Source organism: Scyliorhinus canicula, chromosome 16, assembly GCF_902713615.1.
Source record: "Scyliorhinus canicula chromosome 16, sScyCan1.1, whole genome shotgun sequence".
Classification (NCBI taxonomy): domain Eukaryota; kingdom Metazoa; phylum Chordata; class Chondrichthyes; order Carcharhiniformes; family Scyliorhinidae; genus Scyliorhinus; species Scyliorhinus canicula.
The window spans coordinates 111,175,387-111,191,834 of NC_052161.1; the positions used below are offsets into that span (position 1 = coordinate 111,175,387).

The following is a 16,448-nucleotide window of genomic DNA, read 5'->3' on the forward strand; positions in this document are numbered from 1 at the left end:
CCAAAAAGGGCCGACATTCTAAATGGTGAACAGGGATTCTCACTCCCCGACTCCGATGCAGGCTTCGGTGGCTGCTATTCAGGTCAAACTATATTTTCAAGTTATCCCCCGGTGTAACCCATACCTTCACCGAAGATTTAATCTACTTATCACTCAGTAGCATCAATCCTGGGTCCCGCATTGCGAAGTAAGTAAAGTAGACTTTGGAATAACCACTGTTTCAGGTCAAACTTTTAAGTTATTTTATTATATTTTTTCTTTTAAAAGCTGCACTCACTTTCTTTACAGAAAGGTAAAACGATCTTGCTTCTGGATCCTTCTGGTTTGTTGAAGGGACCTTCAGGCCCAAATTGACAATCAATCTTTTTAAAATCTGGTCTTCTTTAGATGTATTCGCTGGTGAACTCGGTTGCTATGTCCTATCGTTCCCATTTACCGAGCAGTGAGAGCTGACTCTGTTGGCTATCTCTGAGCTGACTCTGAGCTGACTCTGCCTCCTCTTTAAATTCTAGTCTTCCTTAGATGTATTAGCTGTTTTAGCTCGGCTGCTATGTCTTATCTTTCCCATGACTGAGCTGGCTGTAAGCTGACTCTGCTTGCTTGTTTCTTCTCTGCCTCTCTGCCTCTCCGAGTTCTGGTAGTTCCTGCTCTGGTCTCTGGGTTTATATTCTCTTTCCAACAGTTATTAAGTTTTTATGACCTTATCGTAAAGTAACTTTTATTTCACTTTGATTGTAAAAAGTATCTTTGATCTAAACATTCTAACACAACTAAGTATTCATTTTGACATGACCTCACCTCTCAGGTCTCTGATTATATTGCTTCCTTTGTGATGTTCAAAGTTCCTTTGTGATAATCAGAAATGCTTTGGTTTCAATAGAGGCGTGAATTTTGGTTTGCTTCCTGTCATTTCTATAGTTTTATTTTCGAATTGTGTCCCCAGCTCATAATTTTGACTTTGATTTTGGCTTTAAATTATGTTTCTCGTAGACTGATAGTCTCCAGTTTTCTTTAATTTACTTGAGGCGCGATTCTCCACAACCAGGATGGATGGGAGAATAGCGGGAGGCCTGCTCCCGCACCTCCCGCTATTCTCCCACCTCCCCAAAATGGCGTGTCTGGTTATGCGACACGTCGCTCGGAGAAACGCGGGCCGCCGTTTTTCACAGCAGCCCACGATTCTCCGGCCCGGATGGGCCGAGCGGCCTGCCGTTCCCGACTTGTTCACGACGGCGGCAACCACACCTGGTCGCTGCCGTCGTCAACATGGCGCGCCAGGTAAGTGTGGGGCCTGTGGGGGGCGGATCGGGGTTCGAGCACCACGACTGTGCTCGGGAGGGGACGGGCCCGCGATCGGTGCCCACCGATCGTTGGGCCGGCGTCTCAAGGGGACGCACTCTTTCCTCTCCGCCGCCCCTCAAGATCAAGCTGCCACGTCTTGCGGGGCGCTGAGGGGAAAGACGGCAACCGCGCATGCGCGGGTTTGAGCTGTCCAACCCGCGCATGCGCGGCTGACGTCATTAGGCGCTGCCACGGCGTAATTCTTGGCGCGCCGGGCCTTGAAGCCAGGGACAAGGCCCGGCGGCCGAGTTTCCCGGTACGGCCCTCCTATCCCCCCGGGGAGGGGAGAATAGGGGGCCGGGAGAGGCTTCCGACACTGTCGTGAACCTCTCCGGGTTTCACGACGGCTTCGGGCCTTGAGGAGAATTCCGCCCAAAGTGTTAGCAGAATTTCACACCTAGAATTGTCACCAAATTCAACTGAACCTCATCCTTTCCTTTCCAGCTGCTTACTAAGATGGTTAGTTTCAATGGAGGTATGAAACATTGCTTTTAGGGTAATGCTAAAAATCCACTTGGTTATAACTTGAAAGGTTTACATTTATCATTTAGCTCAACTGAAACCCTCATCCATGCTTTTCCAGATGCTTACTAAGATAGTTAATTTCAATGAAGGTGTGAGCCATTGTTTTAGCTTCATACAGAAATCCTGTTTTGTTTGTTTGGGAGAAGGAATCTGGATTTTATAATCCTGCTCTTTGCAGCTGCTATTAACCCTTCGTGGGATCTTTCCCTGTATCCTCTCATGTTTCTCTCAGATCAGATATTGCCAGACTTCCATGTTTCAAATGACACATCTTTCCATATTATCAATAACAATTCTCAAGCACTTATATCCTTTTTTTAAAAATACGGAGACCAAAGCTGGACACGACACTCCAGACAGAGGTGGTCCCACCAAGGGCCTGCCTATCTAAGTGTAAATGTACCTTAAGTCAATGAGCAAAAACGGTGCTAATCCATTAATACTATGCAAGAGAGCCAAATTTGTGGTAAAGTCTATTGGGTAAGGGAAAATGAGAATGATATCAATGAGTTAATCTTTTCGCTAGAATGTAAATAATGTGCATGTGACCTCTGACTCTCAGGTATGTCTCACCATTGTGTCACTAGCTCCACCCCAACAACGGAGAAAACACAGGAATTTTACTCCTTGTGTCAGAATGGTCCGTGTGTGTCCGTGTGGGTGTGTGTGACTGGATTCAAAAGAATGGATTCCTGGAGGAAGAGGAGAAACATCAAGAAAGGTGGTATGTGTTTGTATGGTATATGGGATCGAGAGGGAGAGCAGGAGGTGAATTATTCATTCCTTGAGTAACACTATGAACTGCAGTGGTGAAGCCTGCAACAGGTATGTAGCGAGCATTGTTTCTGTAGCTGCTGGTGCTGGTGGTGGGTGTGGTAGTTTAAATTATCTGGTAAGGGATCTTACAGCAGAGTTCACATATTTCAAAATACCATGGCAATGCTGCAGATATATGATCAACCCTGTCAAGTGACTAATTCAAATCTTCTTCCCAGGAAGGATCTCCAGTTTAGGATGGTGGGTTCAAAATTAAAAGGCAATTTTCTTCTATTTTTCTCTCCCCTTTTATATTACTTCTGGTCTTCCCTCATGACGCACTGGAATTTACTAATATCCAACTGTGTCTATGATTGAGATAGTAATCCCCTGAAATGCAACATTTTCTTTCTGGTTTGTGGTAGCAATCGCATTTCCACGATTCCCTATTTTCCCCTCTCTCCCGAAGACATAACCATGGTTACGGTTCCGCAGAGATCAGCCATCCTCCATTACTTCCCACCCACATTACCATTCCTCACGTTTGAACCTAGGTAGTAGATAATAACAAGCTGTCCTTCTTTGGGACGCAGTGTGACTGAGTGCGATCCTGTTTTTATCTGATATCCAAATATTTGCACTTGACAGGAGTGTGGCTTGGTAGCCAGTCGTAATGACAATACTAGCCAGTTTCTCTCGACCTCACCTGGAAATGCTAAGATAGTGTCAGTCCCTCTTCCCCGATTGAAATAAACTAATTTGGCACAGACTGCAGATTGAACTGTGTGCTGTTGCACGTTTTACTTGAGTGTATTACGCGTTTATTGGAGTGTATTAACACGCCTCCGTTTAAAGGCCGTGTGCTTAACACTACTACAGCTCTGTGTATGTAATTTCAGCTCGGAGTCGCTAGGTGCCGTATTTAGACACCTCACAAGTATATCAAGGTCAGGTTCAAAGTAATAAAACTATACACCGATAGTAAGTTCAAACGATTGATATTTATTATACAAATATAATAAACACGCATGCATACGCTAAAGACTAATACTTATTTCTACTATTAAACGACTAAATACTTATCTAAGTAGGAACCAGCAAGGTCAGGGGACAAGGCCTTTGTTCCTTTCTGGACTGCACCTTCTGTTCTCTAATAGTCGGCTAGAGTATAGGCAATGCCGGGGTCACGTAGCGAGCGTCGTTTTGGCACTTACTGAACGATGGCTGGTGCTCAACGGCCGGTGATGAAAGACAGGATCTGGAGGCTGGAGTCGGAGTCAGGAAGCAACAGCAGATCTGGGCCGGAGTCAAAACAGCAGTCCAAGCCGGAGCACAAAAACAGACAGAACCATGTGCGGGGTCTACCTTTATAGGTCCCCCAAAGTCCGTGCCTCTTCGGGGCGGGCCTTTACCTGCCATGTATCGATTGGGTCATTTCCCAATCGATATCTTACAAATCCCCCAATCTGAGGGTTTCTTCTCGATGGGTGGGGCGGTCTCTAGGGTCTTTTGTGATGGATACTTCTGGTGCCGTTTCGTCTGGGCATCCACTCAAAGTATCCATTCAAACCCAAATGTTTCTATTGTGTGGGCCCAGATCTGGATCGCCTCATTACTATGCAAAGCGTTGTTGCCATTTACACCTTTGGTTGAGATCTTGCACCTGGCCATAAACTGGTTTTGTACGTGCAGAATGCTAATTAGCCTTCTGCAAACTGCTTGTCCTGCTAAAACTGTTTTCTCCCTACAGCCTTAGCAGTTCTCCATTTTGGTAGCCCAGTGTCCATCTTAGGTGGCTACAGTGCCTTCCTGGACTGTGTGGGTCAGTATGGTACTAAGCATCACACTTACAGACTGAATGTTTCTGACCATACCTGACACAGCATAATGATTGCAATTGAATTTTCAAGAATCCATCCACTCCTATTGGCTATCAGTAACTTTCTGGTGCAATATCGAACCTTTAAGTCAGTGGGTGGCCAACCTGCAGCCCATCAGCGTTCTGAGTGCGGCCCAAGGGAGACCATTGCCCAGGCGCAAGGTTGCCACATTTCGCTGATTTCCTACCTTGTAGTTTTTATTCCTACCGGTATGACTGAAGTGTTTTGCACGTAAAGCAAGGGCTAGTGACGTGAGGTGCGTGCTAATTGCTCACAACATTGACATTACTTTGTTTTTACAATTTGAAGTTGATGACAGTTCGATTAATATATAAATGATTAAGCATGTTCTATAACTTGGTATGAAATATTCAGTGTGTATTAAATGTATTTAGGCCGGGATTCTCTGACTCTCCACGCCGAAATCGCGCTCGGCGCGGGGGTGTAGAATGGGGTCTCAGACCCACAATCGGCTCCGACGCTGGGACGCGCTTCTCCACGGACCGGAGAATTGGCGCCAGCTGCGGCGCACGGTCGATGTGGCGCTGGTCGGGTGCCGTTCAAAGAAGCTCCTGCAGCGATTCTCCGTGATTGACCGGCTGAGTTCCCACCGAGTTCTGCTGGCCTGGTACCAACCTGGCTGTACCCGGCGGGAGCTCGGAGTCGCGGCCGCACTGGCCGTCCTGGTGGGGGTGCGGGTGGATCTGACTCCAGGGGGGGGGCCTCCAGAACGGCCAGGCCCGCGATCAGGGGCTACCGATCAGAGGGGGGGCCTATCTTCTTCCGCGCTGGTCCACTGCGTGGCTCCGCCATGTTGCACGGGGGGCCGGTGCGAAAACGGCCGCCGCGCGAATGCGCGGACCCATAGCCGGAGGTGCAGGGCCCCGTCTCGGCAGCAGGAGCGGCGCATGGGCCCTGCTATCCTTCTTAAAAGTGGAGAATCACTCCGGGCATTTTGAAAAAAGTCTGGAGTGATTTGCACACGTTTTCCAGCCGGCGAGGGGACATTTTTGGACATGCCGGCATTAATCTTATTCATGGGGGTCATGGGCAGTGAACAAGCCCGATTTCAATCCTGTGGCCCACTGAGATGATGCAGGGCCACTCGTGTGGCCCACTCACTGCTTTCAGTCTCGGAAAGTCCTGGATTTAATACATCATACGGGCTGAATTAGCCGATCTGGCCAGGAGCGAGGGGATGGGTTATATGGTGAGAATGGAGAAACTGCAATTGTTCACCAGAGAGCAGAAATGGTTTCAGGGTAATTTTTACACAGATGTTCAAAATTGTGACGGGTGAGCTTTTTCAATGAGGAGAAACTGTCTCCACTGGCAGGATTGTCGCTCGAGGCATGAAACAGATCTAGAATAATTAGCGAGAGAGCCAAGGAGGAAATGAGGAAATTATTTCACATAATGTGCTGTGATCGAGAATGCACTCCCCGAAAGGGTGGTGGAAACAGATTCAGATTGCAGCTGTCAAAATGGAATTGGAATTGAATAGCCGTTTGGTCGTGCAGCTTGTGAATATTGCTGAAAAAAGGAAAGTTGTCGACATTTTTCAGCTTGCACTCAGCAGGACAATGTGAAGGGAACAACAATTTATACTTCATGTAAAGGGAGTGCTAATTGGTACGCAAGTGGACACTAGGAAGCTCAGAGGGATTGTGGGGTGCTTGTCCACAGATCCCTGAAGGCAGCAGGACGGGTTAATAGGGTAGTTAAGAAGGCTCATGGGACACTTGCTTTATCAGTCGTGACATAGATTATAAGAGCAGGGAGGTTATGTTGGAGTTGTAAAAACTTTGGTTAGGCCACAACTGAGTTCTGTATCCCGTTCTGCTTGCCTCAATATAGGAAGGATGTGATTGCACTGGAGAGGGTGCTGTTGCCAAATCGGCACCGGAGAGGCCAGTAATGTTGCTCTTTTTAATGAGTGGAATACTATCCCACCAATCGGCACTAATAATGTTGCAAAATTAACTAGATAGGGCAGTTATTAATGATAATATTGCTTTTCAGAGTCGCCAGGTATCAAATATTACCACCACAAGGCTTTACCGGAAATTGTTCAAAGACCAAACAACCAGTCGGTCAGTTCAAGTTCAAAGATAGTTTATTTACTTCGACAAGCGACATAAAACACTACAAGTTAAACTACACCTAACAACTACAATAACCTACACTTAACTTGAGTGCAACCGGCTCTTTGCAGATGAACAAGGCCTTTGTTCGGATCTTGCGTGGCTGGGTAGAAGAAGTGGCTTCGTTTCTGCTGGGCTCATCCGTTTGGTAGCGATTGTTGGTCTTGAACTTGTCTTCTGGTCGTAATGCTGCACTTGGGTTGGCATAGGCCGAATCCAAGAGAGACCAAACACATGGCTGTGTCTCTTTTTATCCCTCTGGGACTTTGCGCTCTTTGGGGCGGTCCTTAGCTTTGGACCCAATAATTCGACAGGCTTCGATCACTGCCTTCGATTTTGGCCAATAAAGGGGTGGGTGCCTTGATGGCTGGGCGTGTCCTGAGCAGTCATTGACCTTGGCTGTTTGGGCTTTCTTAGCAAAGGGTGTGGCGCCAGTTAGTCTGCATCTGTATTGGTTACCTGAGTACAGTCCTTTTGTTCTGGGGAAATGGGCCATTAGAATGCAAACGAGCAGGGGTTTCGATCTCGTCTAGCTATCTGGGTTGCCATAATTCCCATGGTCCTTTGCAGGTGGCCATCTGAGATGGCTACAGTGCAGAGGAGATTCACCACAGTGTTGTCTGGGATGGAGTATTTGAGTTATGGAGAGAAGCTGAATAGGCTCGTGTTCTTTTCTTTAGAGCAGGGAAGGCTGAGGGCGGACCTGATTGTGGTGCATAAGATTATGAGGAGTATGGACAGGGTGGATAGGACACAGCTGTTCCCCTGCATTGAAGGGCCAATAACGAGGGGGATAATGTTAGAGAGAGGGGCAGGAGGTTTTGAGGGGATTTGAGGAAAAATGTTTTCATCCAGAGGGTGGTGAGAGTCTGGAGTGCACTACCTGAGAGAGTGGTAGATGGTAGAGGAGGGATACCTCACAACCTTTAAAACGTAATGTCATAACAAGTGCTGGAAAGTGGGATTATTGTAGATTTAGTGTAGCTTTATCCGTGTAGACTCAATGGGTCAAAGGGCCTCTTGGTAACAGTGTGACTTTATGGACCCTAATTGGTAGAGGCATTGCTTGTAAGAAGAGAGTGTATTCTTATGAATTTTAATTGAAAATTATAATTAAAAGGAAAATATTGCAGGATATGGAAATTGAACAGGAATGTGGAATTGGGTAACTCTCAAAGAGCTGGAACAGGCACAGTGGGCTGAATGGCCACCTTTTGTGCTGTACGATTCTATTCTATTTCAGTTGAGGAGACAATGGAGGCATCGCGCAAAACACTGGAACCAAAGTCATGTTTGCAGGGCATGTAATCATGACAAATAACTTGCACATCTTTGGGTTGTGGGGGCGAAACCCACACAAACACAGGGAGAATGTGCAAACACCACACGGACAGTGGCCCAGAGCCGGGATCGAACCTAGGACCTTGGCGCCGTGAGGCAACATGGCTAACCCACTGCGCCACCGTGCTACCCCGATACAAACCTGACTTCAGCAACCTTTTCTCAAAAGCCAACCCACCCATTCCTGGTATTGGTCCAGTAAACCTTCTCTGAATTGCGTTTGCATTTGCATCTTTCCTGAAATAAGATTTGAGTTACAACATGCAGAATTAACAGGCAATAGAAACAGGCCATAGAAAACGGCAAGATTAAAAAACCCAGGCTTATTTTTGTCCAACTGAGATTGATTTAGCTTCTCTTCCATTTGGCCTCGTACCTACATTTGTTTTAAAAACAAAAAATTCACGAGCTCTTCTGATGACACATCACGGGCACTGGGAAGACCCGAGGTGTCCCTTGTCTTTGCTTCAAGTTTGAGTTTGAGCAGAAAGGAGTACTAAATAATGTTAGGTGCCCACCCGTCGCTGATTCAGTCACTCCTGTGAAGCTCCCGTTGTCAGATAAACACTGATCTAGGCAATGAATATTTCAACCAGGTCTCCAAGGAAGGATTTCCTGAGCACCCCGAAAGGGTTCCAGGTCATTTGAAATTTGTGCCAATTTTCTTTTCCCCCAAGATACACGTAATGAAATACAATTAGTTATTTATTCAGCAGGTTTTTGTTTTGTTTTCATTGTTTTTTTGTTGTTCGGAGGGGAGGAGGGAGAAAGTGTTGGGGTTGCACAGAATTTCTCAATATATTACAGGGTTCCTGACCAAAAAAAGGTTGTAAATCACTGGCCTAAGTTACGATGTGATGAATGGGAAGAGCGCCAGTAAAATGTCAGACCTAGAGGACTTTAGCCCATCACCGTTCAGCATCTAAAAGTGAGAAGCAGTCGAAAGTGAAAAAATGCCAATGTTAACCAATGACCTCAACAAGTGTGATGCTGTGCAATCATTCTAGCACAGGAAATGTATGTCTGTCACAAGAGTAGTAACTGAAGAGTCCTGTGTTGGAAGTGGCATTGTAGATTTTGCTCCACCTTCGCTTTGTACTTCTGGAGGGAAGAGGAGACATATTGAGGAGGAGAGATTTTTTCCTTCGAAGTTTAGGATAACATTCAGAATCCAGTGAGTGTTCTGCTTTACCCACTTCTGTGATCTGTTTTATAAAACAAGGGAGGGTATACGATTCCTTTCTCCTAACCTTAGCAAAGAATTTGATCTTAGGGTTAATCAAAGAACAGCTCCGTAGATTCCTATCTACTTATTTGCTGTAATCTGTGAAAGGAGTTATTTACTCGGGTGTGCTTTGATACTTCCCAATATGTAAGCTGCCTTGTGACCGCTGTTTAATTAGGAAGTCTTTTTGGAAGTCCCTTGAATCCGAGAGGTTGTGAGTGCTGTTCTGGTACCATAAAGTGCACACAAATGGACAAGCAGTTCCATTTGCCACGTCCTGTGGTGTACTTTTTAAAATATAAAATGAGAGTACCCAATTCATTTTTTTTCCCCAATTAAGGGGCGATTTTAGCATGGCCAATCTACCTACACTGCACATCTTTGGGTTTGTGGGGGCGAGACCCACGCACACACGGGTAGAATGTGTAAACTCCACATGGAGAGTGACCCAGAGCTGGGATCGAACCCGAGTGCTAACCACTGCGCCACCGTGCCGTCCCCATGATGATTTAAAAAAAAAAAAAAATCACACTGTGTGATTTGTAAGAGTTCTGGGATTTGCAATGTTGGTGGGTGTATGAAGTTTGTACACTCCACCCACTTGTACTGTGAAATCTTTCCAGTCTTGACTTGTGTCGGAGGAGAACTATATAACAGTTAGCTTATTTGTACTGCACCTTATTGCAATTCGCAAACATCCCAGAACATTTCACATTGTTCAAGGAAGAGTGCAGGAGGGCATGCCAGGAGCAGCACTAGGCATACCTAAAAATGAGTGTCAACCTGGTGAAGCTACAACACAGGACTACTTGCGTTCTAAATAGCATAAACAGCAAGTGATAAATCGAGCTAAGCGTTCCCACAATGGATGAGATCTAAGCTCTGCAGTCGTGCCAAATGTAGTCATGAATGGTGGTGGACAATTAAACAACTCACTGGAGGAGGAGGCTCCATCAATATCCCCATCGTCATGATGGAGGAGCCCAGCACGTCGATGCATTATACAAGGGTGAAGCATTCGCTGTAATCTTCAGCCAGAAGTGCCGAGTGGATGATCCATCTCGGTCGCCTCCAGAGATCCTCAGCATCACAGATGCAAGTCTTCAGCCAATTCGATTCACCCCACATGATGTGAAGAAATGGCTGAAGGCATTGGGCACTGCAAAGGCTATGGGCCCTGACAATATTCTGGCAATAGTACTGAAGACTTGTGCTCCAGAACATGCCGCGCCCCTAACCAAGCTGTTCCAGTCCAGCTATAACTCTGGCATCTACCCCGCAATGTGAAAAATTGACCAGGTATATCCTGTACACAGAAAGAAGAACAAATTCAACCCTGCCAATTACCGTCCTATCCGTCTACTCTCGATCATCAATAAAGTGATGGAAGGAGTCATCAACAGTGATATCAAGTGGCACTTACTCAGCAATAACCTGCTCACATACGCTCAGTTTGGGTTCGGCCACTTAACACCTGACTTCATTAGAGCGTTGGTTCAAACCTGGACAAAAGAGCTGAACTCCAGAGTGACTGCCCTTGACATCAAGGTAGCATTTGATCCCCACTTTCCTGGATGAGTGCAGCTCCAACAACACTCAAGAAGCTCAACACCATCCATGACAAAGCAGCCTGCTTGACTGGTACCCTTTGCACAAATATTTACACCCTACACCACCGACACACAGTAGCAGCAATGTGTACTGTCTACAACATGCAGGAACTCGCCACGGCTCCTTAGGCAGCACCTTCCAAACCCATGACCACTACCATCTAGAAGGACAAAGGCAGCAGACACATGGGAACACCACCACCTGGAAGATCCTTTCCAAGTCACTCACCATCCTCACTTGGAAAACTATCACCATTCCTTGACCGCTCAGTCAAAATCCTGGAATGACTCCCTAATGGCACAGTAGGTGTACCTACACCACATGGATTGCAGTGGTTGAAGAAGGCATCTCACTAGCATTTCAACGGCAATTAGGGATGGGCAACAAATGCTGGCCTAGCCAGCGAAGCCCACATTCCGTAAAAATGAATACATTTTTAAAAAAATTACATGTAAATGCAGTGGCTACTGTTACAAAGGTAAACAGGATAGGTAGTTTACACACAGCAAACTTTTAAACAGAACGTCTCTAATAGTGGGAGTAATTTCAGCCGATTAAGTATTGTACAATGTTAGTGTGTGTTGATTTAGTTTTTAGTATACAACCTATATCGACTTGTTTTGTAGTTTACGGATTGCCCAATGGTTGAGTCACATGGTGTAGGAATACAGCATACATAGTAGAAGGTCCACCTTCTAATATGTATGTCTTATTTCTCCACCTTCTAGTTTGATCGCCAATTTATACTAAGTTGGACTGATTTCAACAAGGATAGAGGTTGCCGGCCTGTAATTGGTCTCAGAGACCAAGCTTATAGGGGAACGTATTCGCCAATTGTCCTTGATTGTTAGTACCAGCCGGTCGTAAACTTGTCTCTGAGTCACAAAGTTCCATTCCAGGACTTGAGCACAAAAATCTATGCTAAATCTCCAGTGCATTACTGAAGGAGAGCTGCACCGTTGGAAGTGCTGTCTGTCAGATAGGTTGTTACTCTCAAAAATCCCATGTTACCTTTTTGAAGAAGAGCAGGGGAGGTCTCCCCATTACCCTGGCCCATTTTATCACTCAATCAATATTGCAAAAAAAAAAACCAGATGAATGTTTATTCTCACATTGCTGTTGTATGATCTTGCTGTGGACAAATTGGCTGCTACAATTCCTACCTCACAACACTGACTAGACTTCAAAAGTGCCTCATTGACTGTAAGGACCTCTGACAGGTTTGGTGGTTGTGAAAAGCCACTAAATAAATGCCTGTGATTTTTGAATGATTCTTTCTGGGTCAAAGTGCATTTGCGTAGTCAGGTTTGAATCAAGCTGTGAATAATCCACCAGCATTTAATAAGTCGAGTTGCACATGTGAAAGGTGCCCATCCAGGTAAAATACCAGAGCACTGTGGCCACAGTAAGAAAAAGAAAGATGCGCATTTATAATGTGCCCTTTCACAAGCTCAGGGTATTCTAAAGTGTTTTACAGTCCATTGAAGTACATTTGAAGTGTGGCACTGTCACAATGCAGAAAATACAATTGCCTGTTGGCCAAACCAAAGACCTAGAGCCAGCAATGCAATAATGACCAGACAATCTTGTTTTTATTATCAGTGATATTTGTTGAGCAGTAAGTATTAGCTAGGACATGTTGAACTGTGCCCCAGGGTGCGAACATTGCATAAATACGAACACTGGATTTATTTCATGTGAACATTGGTAAAGGCCATAGTCTTCCATTGAGCAGGATCTTATGTAGCTGCCCCCTTTGCTTGTGTTTCTAGGAGTCTTTCCACTGTCCGGTGCAACGAATCTAACAGCAGCTGTGAAACCGGCACTGAAGATTTATCCTGGAAGGAAAACATCCTATATGAGGGTAAGATGTACTCAGTGGGTGCTTGGGTTCCACATTTGGTGGGAAAGTGAATAATACATAAAACACAGCTGCACAATTTGTTCCTTTATGCAGATGGTGATAAAGAGCTGGCGCAGGTTGTGTAGAAGACTGAGGCCGAAACAATCACTGTCTTTTAATAAACTACTAGACTGTCTAATGGGAATATGGTAGGGGCGCGATTTTGAAAGGGTGAAGGAGACTCTTCACTGGATTCAGTCTTGTGCCTCCTACACCCCTATCAGTGACATGCGTTTGATCCTGTATTCCAGACTCCCCCCATTACGTCTTTCAGCTTTGCATTGTAACTCCCTTTAAGAAGGGAGCAGACATTGGGAGTCTTTTGGAGTGTTGGCCTGATTTATCTCTTCAGCAATTACCCAATACAGCCAGGCTACAGTTTGTACCCAGGCCTTTATCGTTCTTTTTGTACCAAGAATTTTGGGTGGGGAGAAGGTGTGTACATCACACCTGCAGCAGTATACGGAGGTTCTTCAATATATCTGCATAAATAACCACCAGATAATTAAGAGAAACAAGAAACAAGAGGTTTCACTTTTCACTTTGGCCCTATTGGCTAGTTTAGCTCAGTTGGCTAGACAGCTGGTTTGTGATGCAGAGCGAGACCAGCTGCGTGGGTTCAATTCCTGTACCCGCTGAGGTTGTTCATGAAGGCCCCGCCTTCTCAACCTTTCCCTTTGCCTGAGGTGTGGCGATCCTCAGGTTAAACCACCACCAGTCAGCTCTCCCCCCCCCCCCCTTCAAAGGGGAAAGAAGCCTATAGTCACCTGGGACCATGGCGACTTTGCTTATTTTTAATCTGTTCAGCAAGCCAATGGAAACTTTGGAGCTTTTTGTCTTAGTTGCCTCATCAAACTCTTTTACCATTTTTGTTCTGTTGAAGGTGCTGACTCATTGTTAGGGTATGGTGCTACGGGCACTATTGCCCGCCTGGCCAGCTGACCTTTCTTGTGTGTTGTGAATTTGGAAAATGGGATTGTTTGCACTGTTCGACTGCAAAAGGACATCAGAGCTGTGAGGATGCTGTGTATTTCGTTAACTTTTGCTTACAGGAGAGTCAGTTGTTATATCTTACACGCACCCAGACTGGGCGCATATAATTCAGAACTGACCGGGAATCAAACTCTGAACTTTCATCATCTGATTGGGCATATACATTTCCCAACCAACTGAGAAAAAAGAAATAACTCAGCACATTTCACATCCGCGGGCTGTTGCTAAGCGTTTTACAGTATTAACACAGTACTTTATCGCAGTGTAGTCACTGTAGAATTTGTAATGTGGCAATCATCGCCGCCTGTTAGAGGTTCTCTCCCAAGTCACACACCACCCTGACTTGGAAATATATCGCTGTTCCTTCACTGTCGCTGGGTCAGAATCCTGGGACACCCTCCCTAACAGCACTGGGGGTGCACCTACACCTCAGAGACTGCAGCGGTTCAAGAAGATAGCTTACTACCACCTTTTCTCAAGGGTAATTAGGGATGGGGTACAAATATTGGCCTAGCCATTGACACCCACATCCTGCAAATGGATTAAAAAACCCCAATCTACATGTAGCAAGTGCCCACAAGCAGCAATCGGACAATGGGCTGATAATCTGATTTTGATTGAGGGATAAATATTATCCAGGGACCCCAGGGAGGCAATCCCAGACATTCTTCTTCGGAATAGTGCCATGGCATCTTTTACATCCACCTTGGAGAACAAATGGGGCCCTGGTTTAACGTCTCATTTGGAAGACGACACCTCCCACAGTGGGAAAACACCTTCAGTATTGCTCTGGAGCGCCAGATTAAATATTTGTGCTAAAGTCTGTGGATTGGGACTTGAAACCACAATCTTCTGACTCAGAATGCGACCAACTGGTACAGCTGTCAGGGGAGTTCCTGAATTTAAAAAAAAGAGTATTCTGAGCACGGAAAGGGAAATACAGCAGCTCGAAATAAATTTAAAAAACGCCCGTTTTTAATTGAGTTAATTTTAAAAAATCTTGTTACTAGTTTAACAGCTGAAGGTTTAAGAACAGGTGTTTTGCTCTGGTAAGTTGACTTTTAAACCTGCTAACAACAGTCTCATCCATTTTCTTCTGCTGACGGGCATGTTGAAGCCAATTAGTTACCCACAAAGGTTATTACGAAGAGACTTGGGACTTGGCAGCAGAATCTATTGGCTCAAAGCTAATATTGGGGATTTTTGCTGTATGTATTGTCCTCTATGGCTTTGTTGGGAGCACTCTCACCTCTAAGTTACAATGTTCAGGGTTCAAGTCCCACTTCAGGACTTAAGCACAAAAAAAAATACAAGACTGACACTCCGGTGTGGTACTGAGGGAGTGCTGTCTTTCGGATGAGGCATTAAGTAGAGGGCCCCTTTTGCTTGCTCCAGTGAATGTTAAGGATCCCGCGGCAGTGTTTTGAAGAAGGGCAGTTAGCCTGGCACATCGGTACAGAAATAAATGATTTGGTTTTGCTGTTAGGAGGAGCTTGCTGTGCGTAAAACTGGCCATCGCGTTTCCTGCACGACAACAGTGACTACACTCCAAAAAGTGCTTTGTTGGCTGTGAAGCAGGTTTGGAGTGTCCGGTGGTCATGAAATGTGCTGCATCAATGCAAACCTTTCTTTAAGTATGTTGCAGGTAACATTCAGTGATTCTTACCATCTTAAATGAACATGGATGAGTCAGGGACTTTGCGTAGTCTATACAAATCCCAATAAAATAGGGCAACATGCAGCGCAATGGTTAGCACTGGGACTGCGGTGCTGAGGACCTGAGTTTGAATCCTGACCTTGGGTCACTGTCCGTGTGGAGTTTGTACGTTCTCCCCATGTCTGCGTGGGTTACACCCCCACAACCCAACGATGTGCTGGTTAGGTGGATTGGCCACGCTAAATTGCCCCTTAATTGGAAAATTTATATTAAAAACATCCCAATAAAAATAGAGCAATAGAATTTACAGCTTTTTACTGGATCCTGTCCAATTTACATGGAAACCTGAAAATTGATGCCCTTAGATCTGACTGACCTGCATTATGACTTCCCTGAGGGTCAGTTTGACAGATCAGTCAGTAAATACAAAATGGTGAAAATAGAGGATTAGGGGGAGGGGGAAAGAATTTGGCAAAGTGTGAGAGGGACTCTCCACAAGTCTCCCTGAGCTGGAAGTTGCTTTGCTCATCTGGTTTTGATTTGTAACCTCAACAGAAAAAGACCAACGTGTGTAAGTTGTTGCCTCTCGCTACTTCCCTATCAACGGCACCAGAACCAAAAGTAGGGATGTTTGTAAACAGGCCCCCAACAATTCAGGAGATAAATCACTGAATGTTAAACTTGCTGCTCTTTCTGTAATGGAGGAGTTCTCGGGTCCAACCATGCTCATCCTGCGGAGTGGTTGCTGGGGTAGGTTTGTACAATAGCAGAGACCTGGCACAAATGTGACGGGGCAACGGCAAAATTCCTTTTACTTGGCAGAAGTGTCTGTAAGACTCGCCAACTGTGTGGCAGTGCCAGCCAGATTATTCAGAATGATCTGTCACAGAAGGTCTCCTCAGGAATACACGGATGATTTCAAAATGTTTAGGGTGTTTGTTGGTGAAAATATGAAGAGAAAATTTAGTGTGTTTTCCTTTGCCTTCTGGCCCAGGTACAATCAGGTTGGCAAAAGAGGTGTGGCAACAGATGTTTTTCCACCGTTGTTCATTTTGCCTCTCCTTCACAGTGC

General features: G+C 45.5%; 1 protein-coding gene across 4 annotated transcripts in view; it reads left to right on the plus strand.

Annotated features, from left to right (window-relative positions):
- LOC119979404 (rho guanine nucleotide exchange factor 10-like protein) overlaps positions 1 to 16,448 on the plus strand; it is a 191,867-nt gene that overhangs the window by 75,987 nt on the left and 99,432 nt on the right. For 3 of the 4 annotated variants that reach the window (XM_038821575.1, XM_038821574.1, XM_038821576.1), the window contains one exon: positions 12,596 to 12,687. The exons of the other annotated variant lie outside the window; for it this stretch is intronic. In XM_038821575.1, the coding sequence (XP_038677503.1) occupies positions 12,596 to 12,687 (92 nt within the window). The remainder of the gene's footprint in view (positions 1 to 12,595; positions 12,688 to 16,448) is intronic. 4 annotated transcript variants of the gene reach the window in all.